The sequence below is a fragment of the Ambystoma mexicanum genome, chromosome 5q, assembly GCF_040938575.1.
Source record: "Ambystoma mexicanum isolate Mex_15411 chromosome 5q, UKY_AmexF1_1, whole genome shotgun sequence".
Lineage (NCBI taxonomy): Eukaryota > Metazoa > Chordata > Amphibia > Caudata > Ambystomatidae > Ambystoma > Ambystoma mexicanum.
Window position 1 is genome coordinate 1,371,007,493 of NC_090933.1, and position 19,381 is coordinate 1,371,026,873.

The 19,381-nt window shown below is 44.7% G+C and overlaps 1 protein-coding gene across 1 annotated transcript in view; it reads left to right on the forward strand.

Moving 5' to 3' along the window:
- Window positions 1–19,067, forward strand: part of LOC138498163 (zinc finger protein 84-like) — a 62,610-nt gene extending 43,543 nt beyond the window's left edge. The window contains exon 3 of the mRNA XM_069622041.1: window positions 16,639–19,067. Within this exon, the coding sequence (XP_069478142.1) occupies window positions 17,328–18,734 (1,407 nt within the window). The 5' untranslated portion in view covers window positions 16,639–17,327 and the 3' untranslated portion in view covers window positions 18,735–19,067. The remainder of the gene's footprint in view (window positions 1–16,638) is intronic.
- The last annotated feature ends 314 nt before the right edge of the window (window positions 19,068–19,381 follow it).

Sequence of the window (19,381 nt, forward strand, 5' to 3'; positions counted from 1 at the left end):
GTTACATGTGGAATAATTTAGGGTTGCTCATTTTCACCAATTATGTTCAATATCTACATCCTGCCTCAGATGTCTGTCATTCGGAGATCTGGTGTCGACTTTCACTCATATGCTGAGGACATTCAGCTTTACTTAAAGATTTCAAGTCCTAATGACTCTTTCAGTCAGCTTCAATTTTGTCTCACTCAGATTAAACTCTGGTTAACCAATTATCATCTTCCAACTTAACCCTTTGAAGATGGAGATTATCTACCTGTACCATGTAGGCATAAATTAGTTTTCAAAAATTGATTAGCAGAGTTTGCTAATTAAAATGTTCTTGATTAGCAAACAAACCTATTTGATTAGCAATATTGTACTATATTTTTAATGCCACCAGAAGTTATTTGTACCCTAGACATAATAGGAACAACAATACAGCATCTGTGTGTACTGCTGAAGTAAGATATTAATGAGAGGAGTATCTGTAAAATGTAAAATTAGCTACATGAATGGACACAAATAAATAGATATGATCAAAACTCTCTGAAAACAGTTTTCAGTGCAAGACTCTGTGCAGCTGTGTGCAGTAGGTCTTGCACATGGCAGGGTTTTGTATATTGTCTGCTTGACTCATCATTTGCTGTGTAAGAAGTAGTTCAGAAGTTTTATAAATTCAAAACAAAAATGTTAAAGGAAAAGTCATAGTTTAAGACCAAGAACGTAGTATGGTGTTGCAGCATGGATGGTAATTGCCAACTTCAGGTGGACAAAATTTCCTTTGTCATTATAGCGTTAAATGCCACTTTCAGTAGCGTACAGGGCCTCTAAAGTCTCTCGTCCGAGCCAGGTAGGCCCAAGTGGAGCATTCCAGCCCTGCATGGCCATTAAAGCAGTATTTATTGCTACGAGCCCTAGGAGCCACCATGTGTGCAGATACTTTTTTTGTTTGTTTTAAGTGAACCAGGATTTGCACAGTTCAGGTTTCCCTTAAAAAGAAATTACACTTATGTTTGTGATTAAAAATAACTATTTCCAGAACTTGAAGATGAGCCAGGAGGAGCACAGGTGAGTGGAAAGGGAGTCTAGGTGCGGTACTCCAGTGGAGATTCGGCCTGGTGCACTGCTTCCAGGGATAGGGTGAAGGCTGGGGAGAGGTGCAGTGGGCCGGCATGAAATGTGGGCGGCTACTAATGAGTTTATTGTTTCATTCACCGCTCGCATCTTTTCCTCTCTGGAACTTCGGGATCAATGCCCCTCCTTTCCTGCCTCTTGCGGTCTTTTCGTCCGATCCGCTGCCCGTGGGAATGAGAAGGGTTATGCTTTGAAAGGCAGGTTCCTTCAGACCCACTGCAGATTTTTGAGTTAGACTATCATTGTCCACGGGAAGCTTCTCAGTCTACTCAGCCGAATGGCGAAGGACTCGTGATATTGCCGAAGGCCTAGAGTTACTTTGTGCCATCGGTCTATGGTTTCTTAGTATTAATTAATTAATAGTTGATGGTCGAACCATCCTCACGCTACCAAGTGTACAAGAGGGCGGAGCGTCCTCTGACGGACCCATCGGTCAGAGCTCACCCTCGAGTACCTGTAAGACAAGATAGCTGCACCATGAGGAGGTTGGTGTGCAGGATTCTCTTACTCCGACACAATTCAATAAGAACAACTCAATAGTTTGGCAAAGGGAAGTCCGTTTAATGACAAGTACAAAAAACGGGGAAACAAATGGTAATCAACAGAGTTACGATCGCCTGTCTCGCTTCAACTCCCCAAATTCTTCATTCAGACAGCAACTTTTATGGGCAAAATTCGTCATCATTTGATGTGTAAAACTCATAAGTTTGTCATACAATTCTATTTGTCAGAAAGGTAACTTAAGTATAGGTGCTATATCTGTATATGGTAACAGAGCATGCGGATTGGATAACTTATTGGGTGGGAGTCTACGCCCATCCCACTACATCACTCGTGATAGACGTCACTACAACTACAACGTCTCATTGGTTCTACAAGCCATATGACCCTAGATTATTTGGTCCATTGTGATTGGGTGGGTTACACCCCTAGGCATAAATCTCCACTTTAATTAGCACCATGCAGAATGGACACCCAGATGCGGAGTGCCCCAAGATTCACCCTGCCTCCCTTCCATCAATCAGTACCTTTAGGGCTATGTGTCAATTAGTTGGCTGAGGATGGCCTCGAAACTGTAGCTTCTTATCAGGCAAAGTTATGGCATCCTGGGTACTGGGTGACATCAGACGTTGGTACTTCTTTGCCCTTGGCTGGTCACGTGTCTGTTCACCGTGAATCTGCTTCATTTTCCTTCTTTTCGTGTATTTGATTCTTACTTAGCCTCGCCCCCTGCCTGGGGCCTCCTTATCTCGACCTTCACTGGCTGGCTGGTATACTCTGAAGTTTCGATTCTCTGAGGTTGCTGCTCTCCTCCCTTCCTTAGGTTGACCTCGAGGCATGAGCTGCTTCTTACTGAGTTTCGATTCCTCGCTTTCCTTTGGCTTTGGCTGGAATATGAATCTTGGCCTTGTTAGTCCTTTGCACCATGGGCTTAATTCTGCTTTACAAAATGGAGTTGCACTTGTATAGTGTGCCTAGAGGTGTAACCCACCCAATCATTGAGGTAGATATATGATTGGCGCTTGCCACTCTAATCTTCTACTAAGCATTGCATTGTATCGTTTTCTAAGCTTCTTGCGTTCCAAGCCTATTTACACGCGTTTAGTCAGTTGTGCATTTTCATCCTTCCTTCATGGTTATGTTCTTTGTGCTGCAACGTTGTTTCTTCTTATAAGTCCATTACATCATTATTCTTTGCATTTCGCCCTTGTGTGTCATCTTTCGATCGTCGTTTATGCTCATCTGTACGTCTGTCCAGGCTCTTATGTCGTCACCATTTGCCTTCCATTAGGGCTCCATGGGTCTCTTCGGGGACAGTCTGTGAGTAGTCTTCATTTTGTGTCAGCTGCTGGTACGGTTGTCGACTTACCTGCATGCTACATACACAGGTAAAAAATTAGAGAAACGCCTTGCTGTTCTAGAACTGTGGAAGATGTTCGAACAGACGAAGGAGGAAGAACCACCTGCAGACTGGATATTAAACGTATGCACGGAGGCGGGTGAGACGCCTACTGTGCCACCAGCCCCGCCTGAGCCAGAAGTCGAGGGGAGTAAGTCAGAGGGTCTTTACCCGATAAGGGAGCTCAAAGCAGCCACGGGATATAGCAACCCCGCGTATGAGTCATCTACGTACAGTAGTGACGAAATCAAGCAGAAGGAGCAGGAAATTAATCTTACCTCTGCAGTCCCGAGGGACAAGGAGAGACGCAATGATGAAAGGAAGGACGAGGCACAGAGTTGTGCACCTCTCGTTAAGGAGAGAGAGGGAAAGAAATGGAAAGGAAGCGAAGGCAGAACTGATGAGAAAGCATTCGCAAAAGACGAATGAATGGGACGTCAGATATTGTTGAAACTCGATTGTAAAGGAAGTGATGATGTGAGACCGAGAGAGAGGTGATGAGGCACAAAGAAGGGAGAGAGAAAAGGAGACGGTAATGAGGGACGAAAAGATAAAAAGCAAGGATAGGCTGAGACGAGAACAACTATATCGCGAAGAGCAAGAGAGAAGGCTCAATCGCAAACAGAAGGCAGTCTATGACCAGTACAGACAGAATCAGCAAAGGTTGGAAGAAGAGCAAAGTGTACGTGAAAAGAGAATAAAGAGATGGGAAGATGAGGAAGTTAGAAGGCCAAAGGAACGTAGAAATGAAAGAAGAAGGGAAGAAGATAAGACTAGAGAAGAAGCGAGGAAGCGCAAGGAAGTCGATAATGATATAGAACACAACCGTAGACAGAGTGCACGGGTTCTTGAATATTTGGAGCGGGAAGTTAAAAAATCCCAATCCTGTTGTAGAATGGGAAGACATCAAATAATTCTTTCCTGCGTACGACTCAGTACCAGGCAAGAGTGGGGCAAATATTGAAGATGACTTCGACACCAGAAGCATCGGGGAAACGATTGATAAAATATATGATGAAATGGGGCTGGAACAAATTCCCCAAGGGGGAAGGGAAGACTAGCGCTTGGAAAGCACTCAACTATATGACACTGAGGATGTCACCCAAAGTTGTGGGAGCAGGGCACTGTCCCTGGACAGGCTAGAAATTAGTAAGAATGAAGAAGATGCAAGGAGTTGCGTGAACTGGGAACAATCAGCGTCCGAATCTGGTGGGGAGACGGAGGACGAGGCACACGAAGAAGGGAGATGGCGCGAAAAGCGGCTCCCAAGGGGTACGATGGTCAGATGCTAGCGAGTCCGCACCTAGGGCACCGGAGTCTGCCGTTCAGCCTGGCCGACATGAGGGAACACCCCACGGTCAGAGGGGGGTGCCAGCACCTGCCTATGTAGACAGATTGAGGACATTGCCAGGTAGACGGCGATGCAGGAATGTTACCCCAGTGATAGACAGGAGAGCTACGGGGAAAGAGAAGGAAGACTGCACATTCCAATTCCCGCTGCTAGAAAAGGGGGGAGCAAGACCACAATATATTCCATGGCCACACATGGATCAAGAGAACCTGAAATACAAGCTTCCAATGCTGACTTCGGGAGCCGGGAAGTGGATGTTAGAAAAAATGACAGGGGGTGTCACCTTAGCTATAGGGGACATTAACGGCCTCCTGATCGCCATACTTGGTGAAAGGGCAGACGATGTATGGAAACGAGCTGGGTACCCTGGGGTAACCATATTTAACACTACCCATGACGGAGCGCCATTTAATAATTGTAGAGCAGCAGTGTGGAAAGCGCTACAAGTGCTGTACCCAGACACTTCCAATATGGGAGCTATAATGACTCAAAAATGAAAGAGTCAGAGGATCCGTTGATTTATGTCCAGAATTTTCAAGACACATGGGTGCTCGAAACGCATGAATCTTGGACGAAATCTGTCCCTGTATTCTACCATATATTGTGCCAAGGGTTGCCTGAACCGGTGCAAAAAACAGCTCAAGAAATTGGTAGGAGTAGAAGCTAAACCATGGGCCGAAATACAGTTGACAATTGCACACTACTGTAGATTGTTGCAAGAAAAGAATCGAAAAAAGGAGGCAACTCGTAAGGGTGAGGAAGCGAAGCCGGTGCAAAAGAAACTCTCAAAGTATGCTCTCGAAGGAGCTGTGTTGACAAGCCCGGCTAAACCGAGTGCACAACAAGCGACTAACCCATCGCAGAATAACCAGGGTAACGCAGGATTTTACCCGAGGGGAAGGGGATTTAGAGGAAGAGGATGGCAGAGTAATCGGGTAGGGTTTCAAAGTAATCCGGGAGGTTTTCAGAATAATCAAGGGGGCTTTCAAAACATGCAGATGGGCAGTCCAGATATGCCAAATGGACAGATGGCCCAACCACCGCCAGTGTGTTGGCTGTGTGGAATGACAGGACATGTGGCACGCGTGTGCAGAAACCAAGGCACGTGGGAAAATGGACAAGGAATGGGAACAGGCATGGTGAACCAGCCTGCCTTCCCACAACAGGGCGGTGCACAGAATCACACAGTGCATCAGCAAGCACTGGGCTTGCAGCAAGGTGCGCAGCAAGGGGTTCAACCCTCGAACATGGGGAACTTGCCACAGGGGCAATCCCAACAGGCACCGCCGCAAATATCACAGGGAACAAACCCCGGAGGGGGAGTCAACCCTGGAAATGGAGGAAATCCACAAGTATACAGTGGACCAAACTTATACATGAAATAGGACAGCTCGCTGGGAACCCTGATGTGTTCTATCCTATCAGTGACACCAGACCCTAACAGGGAACCTAGGGTAAATGTCATCATAGGGGGAAAGAATATTCCTTCTTAGTTGACACGGGTGCAACACGTTCGTGCATACAGAAGGCAAGTTTTCCTTGTCCGGCCAGGCCATAGATACTCAGAATTTTACAGCAGCTCACAGCAGAGTTCCCTTTACGGACAATCTCCCAGTCTCTGTAGGGGATTGTGAGATGAATGTACCCTTATTATATTCACGCCAGACCCCAGTAAACATTTTGGGTCGAGACGAAGTTGAATATGACTATCTCGTTCACAGAGGAGGGCATAGTATGCTCCGCTCCAGGAATGCATTATTCAAACGTGTGCGAAATGATCAGAGCATACTCCGGACGCATAGCCATGAGAGCTACACCATTAGAGCCAGAAGTCTCCGCATATGGCGTGCGTGTGCTTATGGCGGGATTGCCAGGCCTCTCAGATAAAACCATGAGAACCCCTGATGAGTTCCTATTCAGACCAAGAATACCTATGCATGAAGAAGAGGGACATGTATTTCCCTTAATGATACATGCTGCAGCCGTGCAAGGGAAAGTAGCACTGGTCGAAGGATATGATGATGAAGGCATACAAAGGTGCGTGATTATCGCCATTGAAGAAGGGTATCGAGTGACTGACTTCACTGATGACGATTTCCCTCGGTTTCCATTTAGACACAAATACCAACCTAGCCAAACAAATTAATATGACTGCCTCAGCCACTGCCTACACTGGTAAATTAATCAGGGCCTGCAGACCATTGATCTCCCCCAACAACTGCCTCACTTTAGCCAGAGCACTAATTCAATCCAAATTGGACTACTGTAATAGCCTCTATGTAGGTGCCAACAAAACAGTAATCAACAAATTGCAAGTCTTACAAAATAACGCACTCCGTGCCGCCCTAAATATTCCCAGAAGAGAACATATCTCCGCTACAAGAATCACATGCAAATGGCTCTCCATCCAACAAAAAATAGACCTAAAAACCTTATGCCTCACATTTAAAGCTTTTAACCACCTAGCCCCGCCCTATCTCACTAACAAATTTACATTAAGACAGAACACCAGAACCTCTAACACATTACAACTGACGGTGCCCAAATACTCCCTCAAAAGAGCTGGTGGATCCAGCTTCCCAGCTCTGGTTTCACAACTTTGGAACACCATTCCACTGGATATCAAATCCACACCCACCTCCTAACCCTTCAGAACTAAGGTCATCACTTGGTTACTCAACAAATAACCAACCATGTATGTATGCATGCATACCCAATGTACAAATGTTTCTCATTATGTTTGCCTATTATCATCTATGCACTAACTGCCTGCTTGTCAACCTCTACATATGCCTCATTACTGTTGTACTATTGTTCCCTACTGTTGCCTGTAACCTGATGTTCAAAGCGCACATATACCCCTGGGTCAAGAGCGCTATACAAATAAATAAATAAACAAACAAACAAACAAACAATCTGTTCGAAGAACACTCTGACTTAGAAGAGACAAGGGTGGAAGTCAGTCTCGTATTCTGGGTTAAAATTATCAAACGAGAAGTGCCACAGAGAATGATGTTGGCGCTGGTCCGTCCAGCATACTTTGAGGATGACATGGCCTAAGTGCCTGTCTCAGTATGGACTACTGGACCTTATGACGTAGGCCTCCTGAAGGGGGTAGGAGAAGTGAAAATCAAACTGAAACCAGGAGCAATTTTACCAAGAGCGTGACAATAACCCATGTCCAGAGAAGCATATGAAGGGATTGCGAAGACAATTTCCGCCGTGATGGAGCAGGGCATCCTAGTGACGTCGGAATCACCCTGTAATACGATGATTTACCCTGTCAAGAAATTAAAGGGAGGGTCTTGGCGTTTTATCCAAAATTTAAGAGCATTAAACGATATTGTTGAAGCCAAGTTCCCTCTAGTCCCTAATCCATCTACAATCCTATGCAACATACCCACTGAGGCAAGACATTTCACAGTGATTGACTTGAAAAATGCCTTTTTCTCAATCCCGTTACACAGTGACTCACAAGATCTGACGTCATTTGCCTTCAGACAAATGCGTCTGAAGAGCACGAGATTGCCACAGGGGTATTGTGAATCCCCGTCCATTTTCAGCAGAGTCCTGCAAATGGACCTAAGCAACATTGCAGTAGACAGTGTTGTTTTGTAGTATGTGGATGACATTCTGATCTGCAGCTCCACTGAAGAGCAATGCAGGTGCGACTCTGTCCAGCTACTGACTATATTGGCTGAGATAGGATATAAGGTTGACAAGGAAAAGTTACAATACTGTCAACAAGAGGTGCTATACATAGGCCATCTAATCTCACACGAGGGGTAAAAGGTAACCCCGGAAAGGGCTGAAGCTATCGTGAACACTGCTAAGCTGATCACGATGAAGCAAATGCAGAGCTTCCTAGGCCTGTGCAACTATGTCAGGGCATGGGTCTTCGATTACAGCTCTTATACCAAGCCCTTGCTTCAGGCTCTAAAGAAGGCCCAGGCGACAAAGGATAAGATTGAATGGACTGAGGCAATGGAGAAGGGGTTCGCAGAACTCAAGGGGGCGATTTGTAAGGCCCCAGTTCTTGGGATTCCTAATTATGCAGAGGAATTCTACCTGTTTTCACACACAGATGACAACGTTATGACGGCAGTACTCGCTCAGAGAACCTCGCTGGGGTATAAGCCCCTGGCGTACTACAGTGGGAATCTGGACCCAGTTATGAGAGGCGACTTCCCATGCGGACAAAGTCTAGCTGCCGCAGCGTTCACCATAGAGAAAGCGTCATCCATTGTAATGGCGTGCTCCATGACATTATACGTCCAGCACTCATTATTCGCCATTCTAGAGAAACCAAAGGGCACACTGACATCTCAGAGAGCGTCTGCCTATGAGGTGATTATCTCTAACCCATCGATCAAAGTAGTTCGATGTAAAACAGTAAACCCCGCCACGTTCATAGCTGAGCCAGTCACTGAGGGAGAACCTATACGACTGTGCAAACTATGAGGAATTCTATGATGAAATCCCCCAGGTAAAGGAAAATGCCCTGGCAAGTGGAGAGAATGTGTTCATTGATGGTTCTTCAAGAATCGACCAAGAAGACGGACAAAGATACACAGGCGTGGCCGTGGTAAAACACATAGCGAATGGAGAGTTTCAAGTACTCGTCAGTGCACGAATTACATCTCACTATTTAGCACAAGCTGCAGAATTATTGGCATTGATACTCGCCATTGAGAATCATGCAGACCAGGAAGCAACAGTGTACAGTTACTCTGCCTATGTGACGTCAACCGTGCACGCAGGACTAGCATGCTGGAAAAGGAGGGGCTACCTCCGAGCGGACAGCACGCCAGTGCAACATGCAGCCTTATTGGATAGGCTAATAAAGGCACTACAGCTCCCAGTGGGTGTAGCGGTTGTGAAATGCGCCACCCACACCAAAGGGACAGATTTCGTGTCACGCAGAAACCATGCCGCAGACACGGAAGCCAATCGTATGGCATCCAAGAGTAGAAGTGGCACACACCCATGAGCGTATGATGGTAGCGCAAGCCACACCAGAAGCCTATAGCAATACAGGGCAGACCCAACTAATGGAGCTCCAAGGGGAGGCACCTCAGGATGAGAAGAATCTGTGGAAGCGTCAAGGGTGTTCTTTAAACCCCTCTGACGGGTTGTGGCGGCAAGACGGAACTGGTAAACCAGTAATGCCTCTAGCCCTACTAAAGATAGCATTGGAGCAATTACATTACCCTTTTCACATGTCAAAAGAAAATCTCGCTGCAATGCTCGCAGAAGACTGGTTTACACCGAATTTAGCGGAGCATGTTGCATTCTTTATGGTGAACTGCATAATCTGCCAGCACTTCACCGCTGGGCACACATTAAAAGTAGTGAGAGGAGTCATCCCCCGGCCAAATGGGCCTTTTCAGCACTTACATATCGATTATGTCGACATTATTCAAGTGTGCAACGGGTACAGGTACTTAATTGTAGTGGTGTGTCCATTCTCTAGATGGATAGAAGCAGGTCCTTGTACACACCCAGACTCAACCTGTGCTGCTAAATTCCTGGTGAGGGAAGTGTTCCCTAGATGGGGGGTGTGTGAGGTAATGAGCTCAGATAAGGGGGCTCACTTTGTTAATGTAGTATTTGAACAGATCAGCTTGCTGCTTGGTATAAAGCACACGTTCTCGTCGGTGTATCATCCGGAAGGTAATGGTATTTGTGAGAGGCTCAACGGCTTGTTAAAGGAAAGGATAGCCAAGTTGAAGCTTACTCTAAAGAGGGAATGGTTGCACTGCCTTCCACTGGCATTGTATGCACTTCGGAACCAACCAGGCTCCGACCATCATTTTACGCGGCACGAGATAGTTACGGGAAGGAGAATGAGGACCCCCCTTACCCCAGAGATAGGGCTAGATGTGATACCCAGCCAACCAGAGAGGTCTTGGGAACCGAAATGCAGGGGTACCTGAACTGCATGACATCAAGCCTTTCTGTTGTTTCAGACCAACTGCAGCGACGGCAAAAAGAATGCAGCACAGCACAAAACACAACATGAGGTGCTGAAACAGACACAGTTCAAGGTCTATGTGTGCCTCTCATCTTCCCTGGTGACGTTGTGTTGGTAAAAAACCACACTAGAAAAAGGTGGGATGAGCCAAGATTCAATGGCCCTTTCATCGTGGAGGACTGCACTCCGTCATCTGTAAAACTGCAGGGCAGAAGAGCATGGATTTTCCTAAATGACATTAAACCCTATATCGGTGAGACCCCTCAAACTGCACCTCACCGCGAAGAAACCACAGACAACGGGGAAGAACATCAGCACGTGCAGACGAGATCCATGACGAGGAAGAAGGACGCATGAGCAGTAAAGCCAAGAAAAAAGAACTCTGTTTGGAAATTGTGGCTTTTAAACTGGACATTCCCTCTAAGCAAAAAGGAAAGATGAAAAAAGGACAATAGTATGGACACTCTGTGCATCACAGTTGCAGGGTGAAGAAAAGAAATGCGCATCTAAGCCAAAACGAACTTCTGAATCAAGCCACACTTAAGCATTGTTGAAAACCAAGACTCTGATAGACTACAGACTTTTTCTCTGAGAGCCTTAACACAGTATCCTGAAACAGCCAATACCAAGACTTTGTTTTACAGAATTTATGGTATCTCCCACCAGAAATCTCACATGGGATGTACTCACTTACTTCCCAGTTAGTGGTAATATCATATCCGTCACTTGTAGGGAGAGTAACCAGTGTCACAGACTTTATACAAGAGCCTGCCAACAAGAAATTAATCTGGCAACTGCTGACTGTCATCGCGGAAGCCTTGGCCGAGTTGCTAAAGCTAAACTAAACTACGTGGTTGCAATCCACGCAGCAGGAAAGTGCAGAGACTGTTCACGTCAAAAGAAAGGCCTGTGATCCAGAACCCAGCAAAGCAGGACAAATGTCCCTGTCAACCGAGGACAGCGGGCTGGCACACAATGTCCTGTTCCGGCTAGTCACAGACTATCCAGAAATGGTGGGAAGGCCTGCAGAGGTTGACATCATCACCTTCCTCAGAGATCCAGCTAACACTGCACACATGGGAACACTCCTCCATGGCATCATGCTCCAGGTGGAGCTGTCCAACGTTCAAAGAGAGTACCTAAGGAGATTCCAGTGAAACCATCCGCCGAGGGACAGATCCAGGAGAAAGAGACACAGTTCTTCATCTTTCCGCCGAGGGACAGATCGAGGGGACAGAGACACAATTCCTTATCCTTCCGCCGTGGGACAGATCGAGGAAACAGAGAGACAATTCCTTATCCTTCCACCGTGGGACAGATCGCGAAGAGCAGAGAAGAGAACTTGACTGTTTTATTTTTATTTTTTCTCATTTTTATGTTTATTTTTATTTTTTGAGTGATACAATTTTTTCCGCATTTAAACAGGTTCCAGCATGTCCTTAGGACTGAAGCAGATTCGGGGAATGCATTGGGAATTTACCTATTTTGAATATGCCTAATGAATGTAATTCACCAAAGGTGTTAGTCTAATCTTTCTCCATACTCTAGTAGGAGAACTATTTCACCTAACCAGAGACAATCGTCACCCACAAGAGAGGGGACTCTTTAAAGCATCTGACGCTATACGACACAGAACTTTTGAAGATCAGAGTAAGTGAAAAGAAATAAACACTGACAATTGACATGTTTGAAATGGGGGCCCAGAACAGTAACTTGGTCCTCCCGCAAGCAGAGGGGGGCCCCCGCTTCCCTCGAAGGAAATGCTGCCAGCTGTCGTAAAGATCAATCATGTGTATATGCGTAGTAATTATAATTGTTTTTCTGTCGTTAACAATCAGAACTGCATTTTTCATTGGTGCACGAAGCTTCCCAATTTCATTGCACCCACTGGATAAGGTACACATAAGTCCTCTCTCTCTCTCTCTCTCTCTCTCTCTCTCTCTCTCTCTCTCTCTCTCTCTCTCTCTCTCTGCACACAAACAAGGGCAAGTGTCAATGGCTACAGAACCTCGAACAATGGCAACAGAAAGTAAGAGACTGCCTACCGAACAACCCGTTCCAGAAAATAGTGGAAGCAACCAAGAGGAAGCAAGCGAAAGGCCAACTAAAGAAGATATAACCAACGCACTCAAGAAGACAGGCAGCTACAAGAGAATTCACTGCAAAGACACAAATGCTGATAGACCATTTATTCCCATTTATAGCTAGAGCATAGAAACTGCATGAGGAACTGAAAAATAGAACCACAGAGACTGTAACGACAAGCACACCAGTCCCAACACAAGGAACACGCACCAGGCCCACAACGCGGCCATACATTGGACAGACGGTACACAGGTGGTGCTCTACGAGAGAATACAACAGGAGAGGAAGAGAAACACAAAACCTTCTCCCACCACGGCGATGCAGGTAATGAAGCCTGCCCCTCCGACAAGCATGATTGAGAGACCCCCAGCATGAAAAAGCAGCACAGATGCATTTAAAGATATAGTTATAGCAAACTACAGAAAGACACTAAGGATCAAGAGAAGACCACACGAAGATAACAATGAACTGAATGACTATCTGGACAGCACAGCACATCTGGGAAACAACATTTGGTACCAACACATGAAGGAGGTCGGAAGAAGAAAAGCTGAAGGAGAATGCTTTGTCTGTGCACTTTTACCATACAGCATGGGAAAATCCAAGATCTTTGTGGCTGTAGAAATCGATGTCCCTACAGCACACTGAATGTCACACGTAGCAATGTGCAACACCAGAGGACAGTTTATGGGGAGAGATGCCTCATTGATATGGGCAACTGCAAAGGATTACCCCGAAGATGACGGTTACGTCCAGGATATCAAGACAAGAAACAGAGTGCACACTAAGAATCACGTGATCAGGTACGAAAAGCCTGAAGTGAAAGGATCAGGAACAAGATGGGAAATAAACCTGAGACTGAACGTCCAAGGAAAGACTGCAGAAGAGGCTCAAATTTGGAAGAACAGAGGCCAAATGAAGATCTGGGGAACAGTGGTTTCCCCAAACGGATGGGAAGAAGGAGTTGTAATCTGCCGAGCGTGGATGGTCCTTGGAGCCTGCAAGGAAGCAATAGAGAACTCACAGAGATTATGCAAACCTCTATGGCCAAAATTGGTAAGGCTGCTGACATGGATCGAAGACAGAGGAGGACTCTTGCAAATAGTACCACTGGAAAACCCGAAAGTGTGCTTCAGAAACAATGGCACAAGGAAGATGGGGGAGAATCAAAACTGCGGACGAATCTTTGAAGCCCCAGGAATGACGCAAAGGACCACAGTGATTATGCACCATTACTGGGCGTGTGGATCCAAGGCATACATAAAACTACCGAAAAACTGGGGAGGCATATGCACACTAGTGAACGTGCACGTTCCTGCACTAGTGATCCCAAAAAATGATCTGAGTATTGACAGTTTCCCGACAGCAGATGCACTGGTATCCCGGATGAAACGAGAGAATAACTTTTCTGCCAAATCAGAAGAAACATTCTATGCAATCCCATACGAAAACGGGCTGTTTAGCCTCACCTCAACAGTATTAACACTACTCTTGCCACACATCCAAGTTGGAGTGAATGCTAAATGGTTGCAGATAACCAGATGGGAGTTATTGCAGACCATCAACACCACCATAAAAGGATTTAACGTGATCAAAGAAGAACTGAGAGCAATCCGATTGATGACCCTCCAGAACAGATATGTACTTGACATGATCACAGTGATGGATGGAGGTGTTTGCGCAAACATTGGAGAATCATGTTGCGCATTTATACCTTTGCATGATGAGGAAAATGGAACCTTAACAGAAGCCATAAGTATGTTGACAAACCTGAAGAACCAGATGATCGATGAAACTGACGAAGTGGATGATGATAGCTGGTTTGGAGCACTATTCTCATGGGTCCCGCAATGGATGGCAGATATATTCAAGTTTCTGGGAGCCTTACTAGTAATGATACTGCTAGGATTCTGTGTTATCAAGATAATCATCACACAGTGCCAGAAAACTGCAAAGAAAGCCATTGGGATGAAAATCATGGTCGATGTCGAACCAGGTTGGAAGCCCAGAGACCTGACTGATGAAGAAATAAGAGACTTTGTGAGAGCCAGCGAATTTGCGCCATAAGGAACACAGTTTACGTATCCCAGGAAACAAAGGGAGTATGAAGGAAAATGGATCTATTGCAGCCCAAATGGACAATGCCAGCTAATGACCTGGAACAAGGACGAGCATGTAAAAACAGCAGGAAGTTTGAAAGGAGTGATAAAAATATGGACTCCAAAGATGCACACGTGCACACCATCGTGTACAAACCCTGAAGACGACGAACAGGACACAGAAGAACCAAGGAAGATGAATCCAAAGGAGGAAGCAGAAGTGGTCAATGAACCGACCAGAGGGGGGAGTGTAGAGGAGGTCCCAGACATGGCCTGCACCCCTGCCCCCCATTTCGAGGTACCAGGAACATACTCGCCGAAATACGTGACGTACGAGGAGCAATTGAACCAACAGAGAGCTATACTGGGCCTATGCCCGGTGCCCATCAGAAGAGCAATACCTGCTGAAGTGCCTATAACCGGACAGCCATGGGCTGCACGGTACCCTCTCAGACAACCGTACCAGCAGCTGACACGAAATTAAGACTACTTACAGACTGTCCCCGAAGAGACTCACAGAGCCTTAATGGAAGGCAAATGGTGACGACATAAGAGCCCGGACAGACGTACTGATGAGCTAAGAAAATGATACTGCTTGCAATGCTTAGTAGAAGCTTAGAGCGGCAAGCACCAATCATATATCTACCTCAATGAAGCACACTATACAAGTGTGACTCCATTTTGTAAAGCAGAATTAAGCCCATGGTGCAAAGGACTAATCAGGCCAAGATTCATATTGCAGCCAAAGCCAAAGGAAAGCGAGGAATCGAAACTCAGTAAGAAGCAGCTCATGCCTGGGAATTCGAGGTCAACCTAAGGAAGGGAGGAGAGCAGCAACCGCAGAGAATCGAAACTTCAGAGCATACCAGCTAGCTAGTGAAGGTCGAGATATGGAGGCCCCATGCAGGTGGCGAGGCTAAGTAAGAATCAAATACACGAAAAGAAGGAAAATGAAGCAGATTCACGGTGAACAGACACATGACCAGCCAAGGGCAAAGAAGTACCAACGTCTGATGTCACCCAGAACCCAGGATGCCATAACTTTTCCTGATAAGAAGCTACAGTTTCGAGGCCATCCTCAGCCAACTAATTGACACATAGCCCTAAATGTACTGATTGATGAAAGGGAGGTAGGCTGGGTGTCCATTCTGCATGGTGCTAATTAAAGTGGAGATATATGCCTATGGGTGTAACCCACCCAATCACAATGGACCAAATAATCTAGGGTCCTATAGCTTGTAGAACCAATAAGACGTTGTAGTTGTAGTGACGTCTATCAAGAGTGATGTAGTGGGATGGGCGTAGACGCCCACCCGATAAGTGTTATCCAATCTGCATTCTCTGTTACCATATACAGATATAGCACCGATACTTAAGTTACCTTTCCGACCAACAGAATTGTATGACAAACTTATGATTTTTACACGTCAAATAATGATGAGTTTTGCCCATAAAAGTTGCTGTCTGAATGAAAAATTTGGGAGTTGAAGCGAGACAGGCGATCGCGACTCTGTTGATTACCATTTGTTTCCCCGTTTTTTGTACTTGTCATTAAACGGACTTCCCTTTGCCAAACTATGGAGTTGTCCTTATTGAATTATGTCGGAGTAAGAGAATCCTGCACCCCAACCTCCTCAAGGTGCAGGTATCTTGTTTTACAGGTACTGGAAGGTGAGCTCTGACCCATGGGCCCGTCAGAGGATGCTCTGCCCTCTTGTACACGGTGCATAGCAAAAGAAGGACAGAAATCCAAGTGGAGGCAAAGGCAATTGGGTTGTCGCCTTCTCTGCCAGGTGACCACAAACCCTGATTTTGTTTTTGCTCAAACTGCATTCTCAAGGTGTTGGTCCGCTTTCCATGACTCTGTTTCACCTGATTGCTATCTCTAGGTATTTTACCTTCTGCTTCACTACTGGGGACATCTGTTCACAATGCTGGTCCAGCACAGGGGTCCTCTGCTCAGTGGCCTCTATACATTTCTGTAGTATTTCATAAAACCGGTTTCCTAAAGTTGAAACATGCCCTTTTTTGCTTTTCACATATGCTTTTTAAAACAAGAAATGTATATTTGTTGCTTATGGAACACTAATCCTGTTTTTCCTTTTCCTTCAAACAGGGCATGGAATCCAGTGAAATGTTTTAAAAAGATTTTGTATAAAGAAATTCCTCAGATATCTCGGTGTCGGAAGAGATTTAGTGACTGTCACGTCCAACATAGAGCCTCTTCCCGTGGGACAAATATATATTACAGATTCTGAAGATAATTCACAAAAAAGACAGCAATTAATGATTTTGGAAGAAAGATACAGTTCCTCTGTCCAGTCAATACCAATCAATATGTTGGTCATCTGTGGCCGACACACATACAACACTTTACAACTAAACGGGGGTGTTTGAGACATGTGATTATGTACTTATGCAGCATTCTGTGCTGTAGCAGTTAACAACTGAATATGAGCCTGCATAAATGTCTACATAAGTACTGAATGGGACACAGCCTCCTCCGTGAAGGTTAACACAAGACGTTAAGGAATACACTTAGAGGCTAACGAGGCATTTTTCAAATCTACTTCAACACATTTAATACAAATGGATATCTAAGGATGCCTCCTACGTGCCACAAAGTAATACGAATATACGTGTGTTCTGCCTATGACAAGTCATTCAGGACATAGGGCAATCTTATGCTAAACCACTGAATCTATATTGGAGAGAGGATTTGACAAGGAGCTCCTTACAAATAAATCACTCTTTGAAAGGAACATCCTCCCAATTGAGGCACTTTTTGAGTTATCTGAACGTAAAATGACTTTTAATGAAACATGTCATATATGGCAACATCAGAGATTTCACACCGAAGAGAAAGAACGTAAAGGTTCTGAACATGACAAGGCTTTTAAAGAAACAAGTACTCTTTTGCTGCACCAGAGGAATCCTACTACGGACAATCTGTATGCATGTCCTCAATGTGATGGTCTCCTAGTGAAACATCAGAGAACTCACACTGGTGAGACCCCATATGCATGCTCTGAATGTGATGATGCTTTCAAGGATAAAGGTAAACTAACTTTACATCAAAGACATCACACTGGAGTGAAACGATATGCATGTTCTGAATGTGATAAGGTTTTCATGCGAAAAGATAAACTAGTTATACATCAAAGACATCACACTGGGGAGAAACCATATGCATGTTCTGAATGTGATGATACTTTCAAGGATAAAGGTAAACTAGCCATACATCAAAGACATCACACTGGGGAGAAACCATATGCATGTACTGAATGTGACAAGGTTTTCATGCGAAAAGATAAACTACTCATACATCAAAGACATCACACTGGGGAGAAACCATATACATGTTCTGAATGCAATGAGGCTTTCAAGGTTAAATGTAATCTAGCCATACATCAACGAATTCATACTGGGGAGAAACCATATTCATGTTCTGAATGTCATAAGGCTTTCAAGAGTAAACGTGAGCTAGTCATACATCAAAGAAGTCACACTGGGGAGAAACCATATGCATGTTCTGAATGTGATAAGGTTTTCAACAGTAAAAGTGAACTAGTCATACATCAAAGAGTTCACACTGGGGAGAAACCGTATTCTTGTTTTCAGTGTGATATGGCTTTCAAGAGTAAACGTGAGCTAGTCGTACATCAAAGAATTCACACTGGGGGGAGACCATATGCATGTTCTGAATGTGATAAGGCTTTCAAGAGTAATCGTCAGCTAGTCCTGCATCAAAGAATTCACACTGGTGAGAAACCATATGCATGTTCTCAATGTGATAAGGCTTTCAAGAGTAAAGGCCAGCTAGTCATACATCAAAGAATACACACTGGGGATAAACCATATGCATGTTCTCAATGTGATAAGGCTTTCAATCAAAAAGGTGCTCTAGTCCTACATCTGAGAAATCACACTGGGGAGAAACCATATGCATGTTCTGAATGTGGTAAGGCTTTCAAGAGTAAAAGTCACCTAATCCTGCATCAAAGAGTTCACACTGGGGAGAAACCATATGCATGTTCTCAATGTGATAAGGCTTTTAAGAGTAAAAGCCAGCTCATCTTACATCTGAGAAATCACACTGGGGAGAAACCAAATGCATGTTATCAGTATGGCAAGGCTTTCAAGGCAAAGCATAATTTATTTAGTGTTGCAGCAGAGCAATTGCACTCGGGAGATACCATATACATGTGCTGAATGTGATAAGTCTTTCAAGGTGAAGCATCATCTATTGATAGATGAGAGGAATCGCACTGTGGAGAAACATTCATGCATTTGACCTATTACTACCTCACAAAATATAGCACTGGGGAAATACCATTCACATTTTCAAAATGTCAGAAGACTTTCAAACAAATCCATGACATAAGGTAACAGGGGAATTCATACAAGATATTGACAATGACAAATCAAATGCACAAAACATCCACAGCTTACAATGTCTCCTGCACTGGGCCATGCTGTTTTTGGAGAGTAAGGTTTAAAACCTTAGTGTGATTTATGTTAATAATAAAAGGAAAGTGGCTGTTATATGGTTTTCCATTTTGTAATGTCTTTGTGCTATACAAGTTCAATAATTCATTGGGCTATATAGTTGATTAATTGATAACCCACCAATGAAGTGATTTAAGTTGAACATATTATCTCACTTTAAGATCAAGCTATCACTTATGATTGGTGAATGAGTAAAACAGAAAGAAGTCTTCATGTGCATGTTTCTCACTTCAGGCTTTTGCCTCGGGAGAAAAATATATGACTTTTCTATTCTTTTATTTTATTGGATATTTATATGGCGCTTATACAACAAGACAGTGGGCCTCATTACACGGACGGCGGTAAGGGTT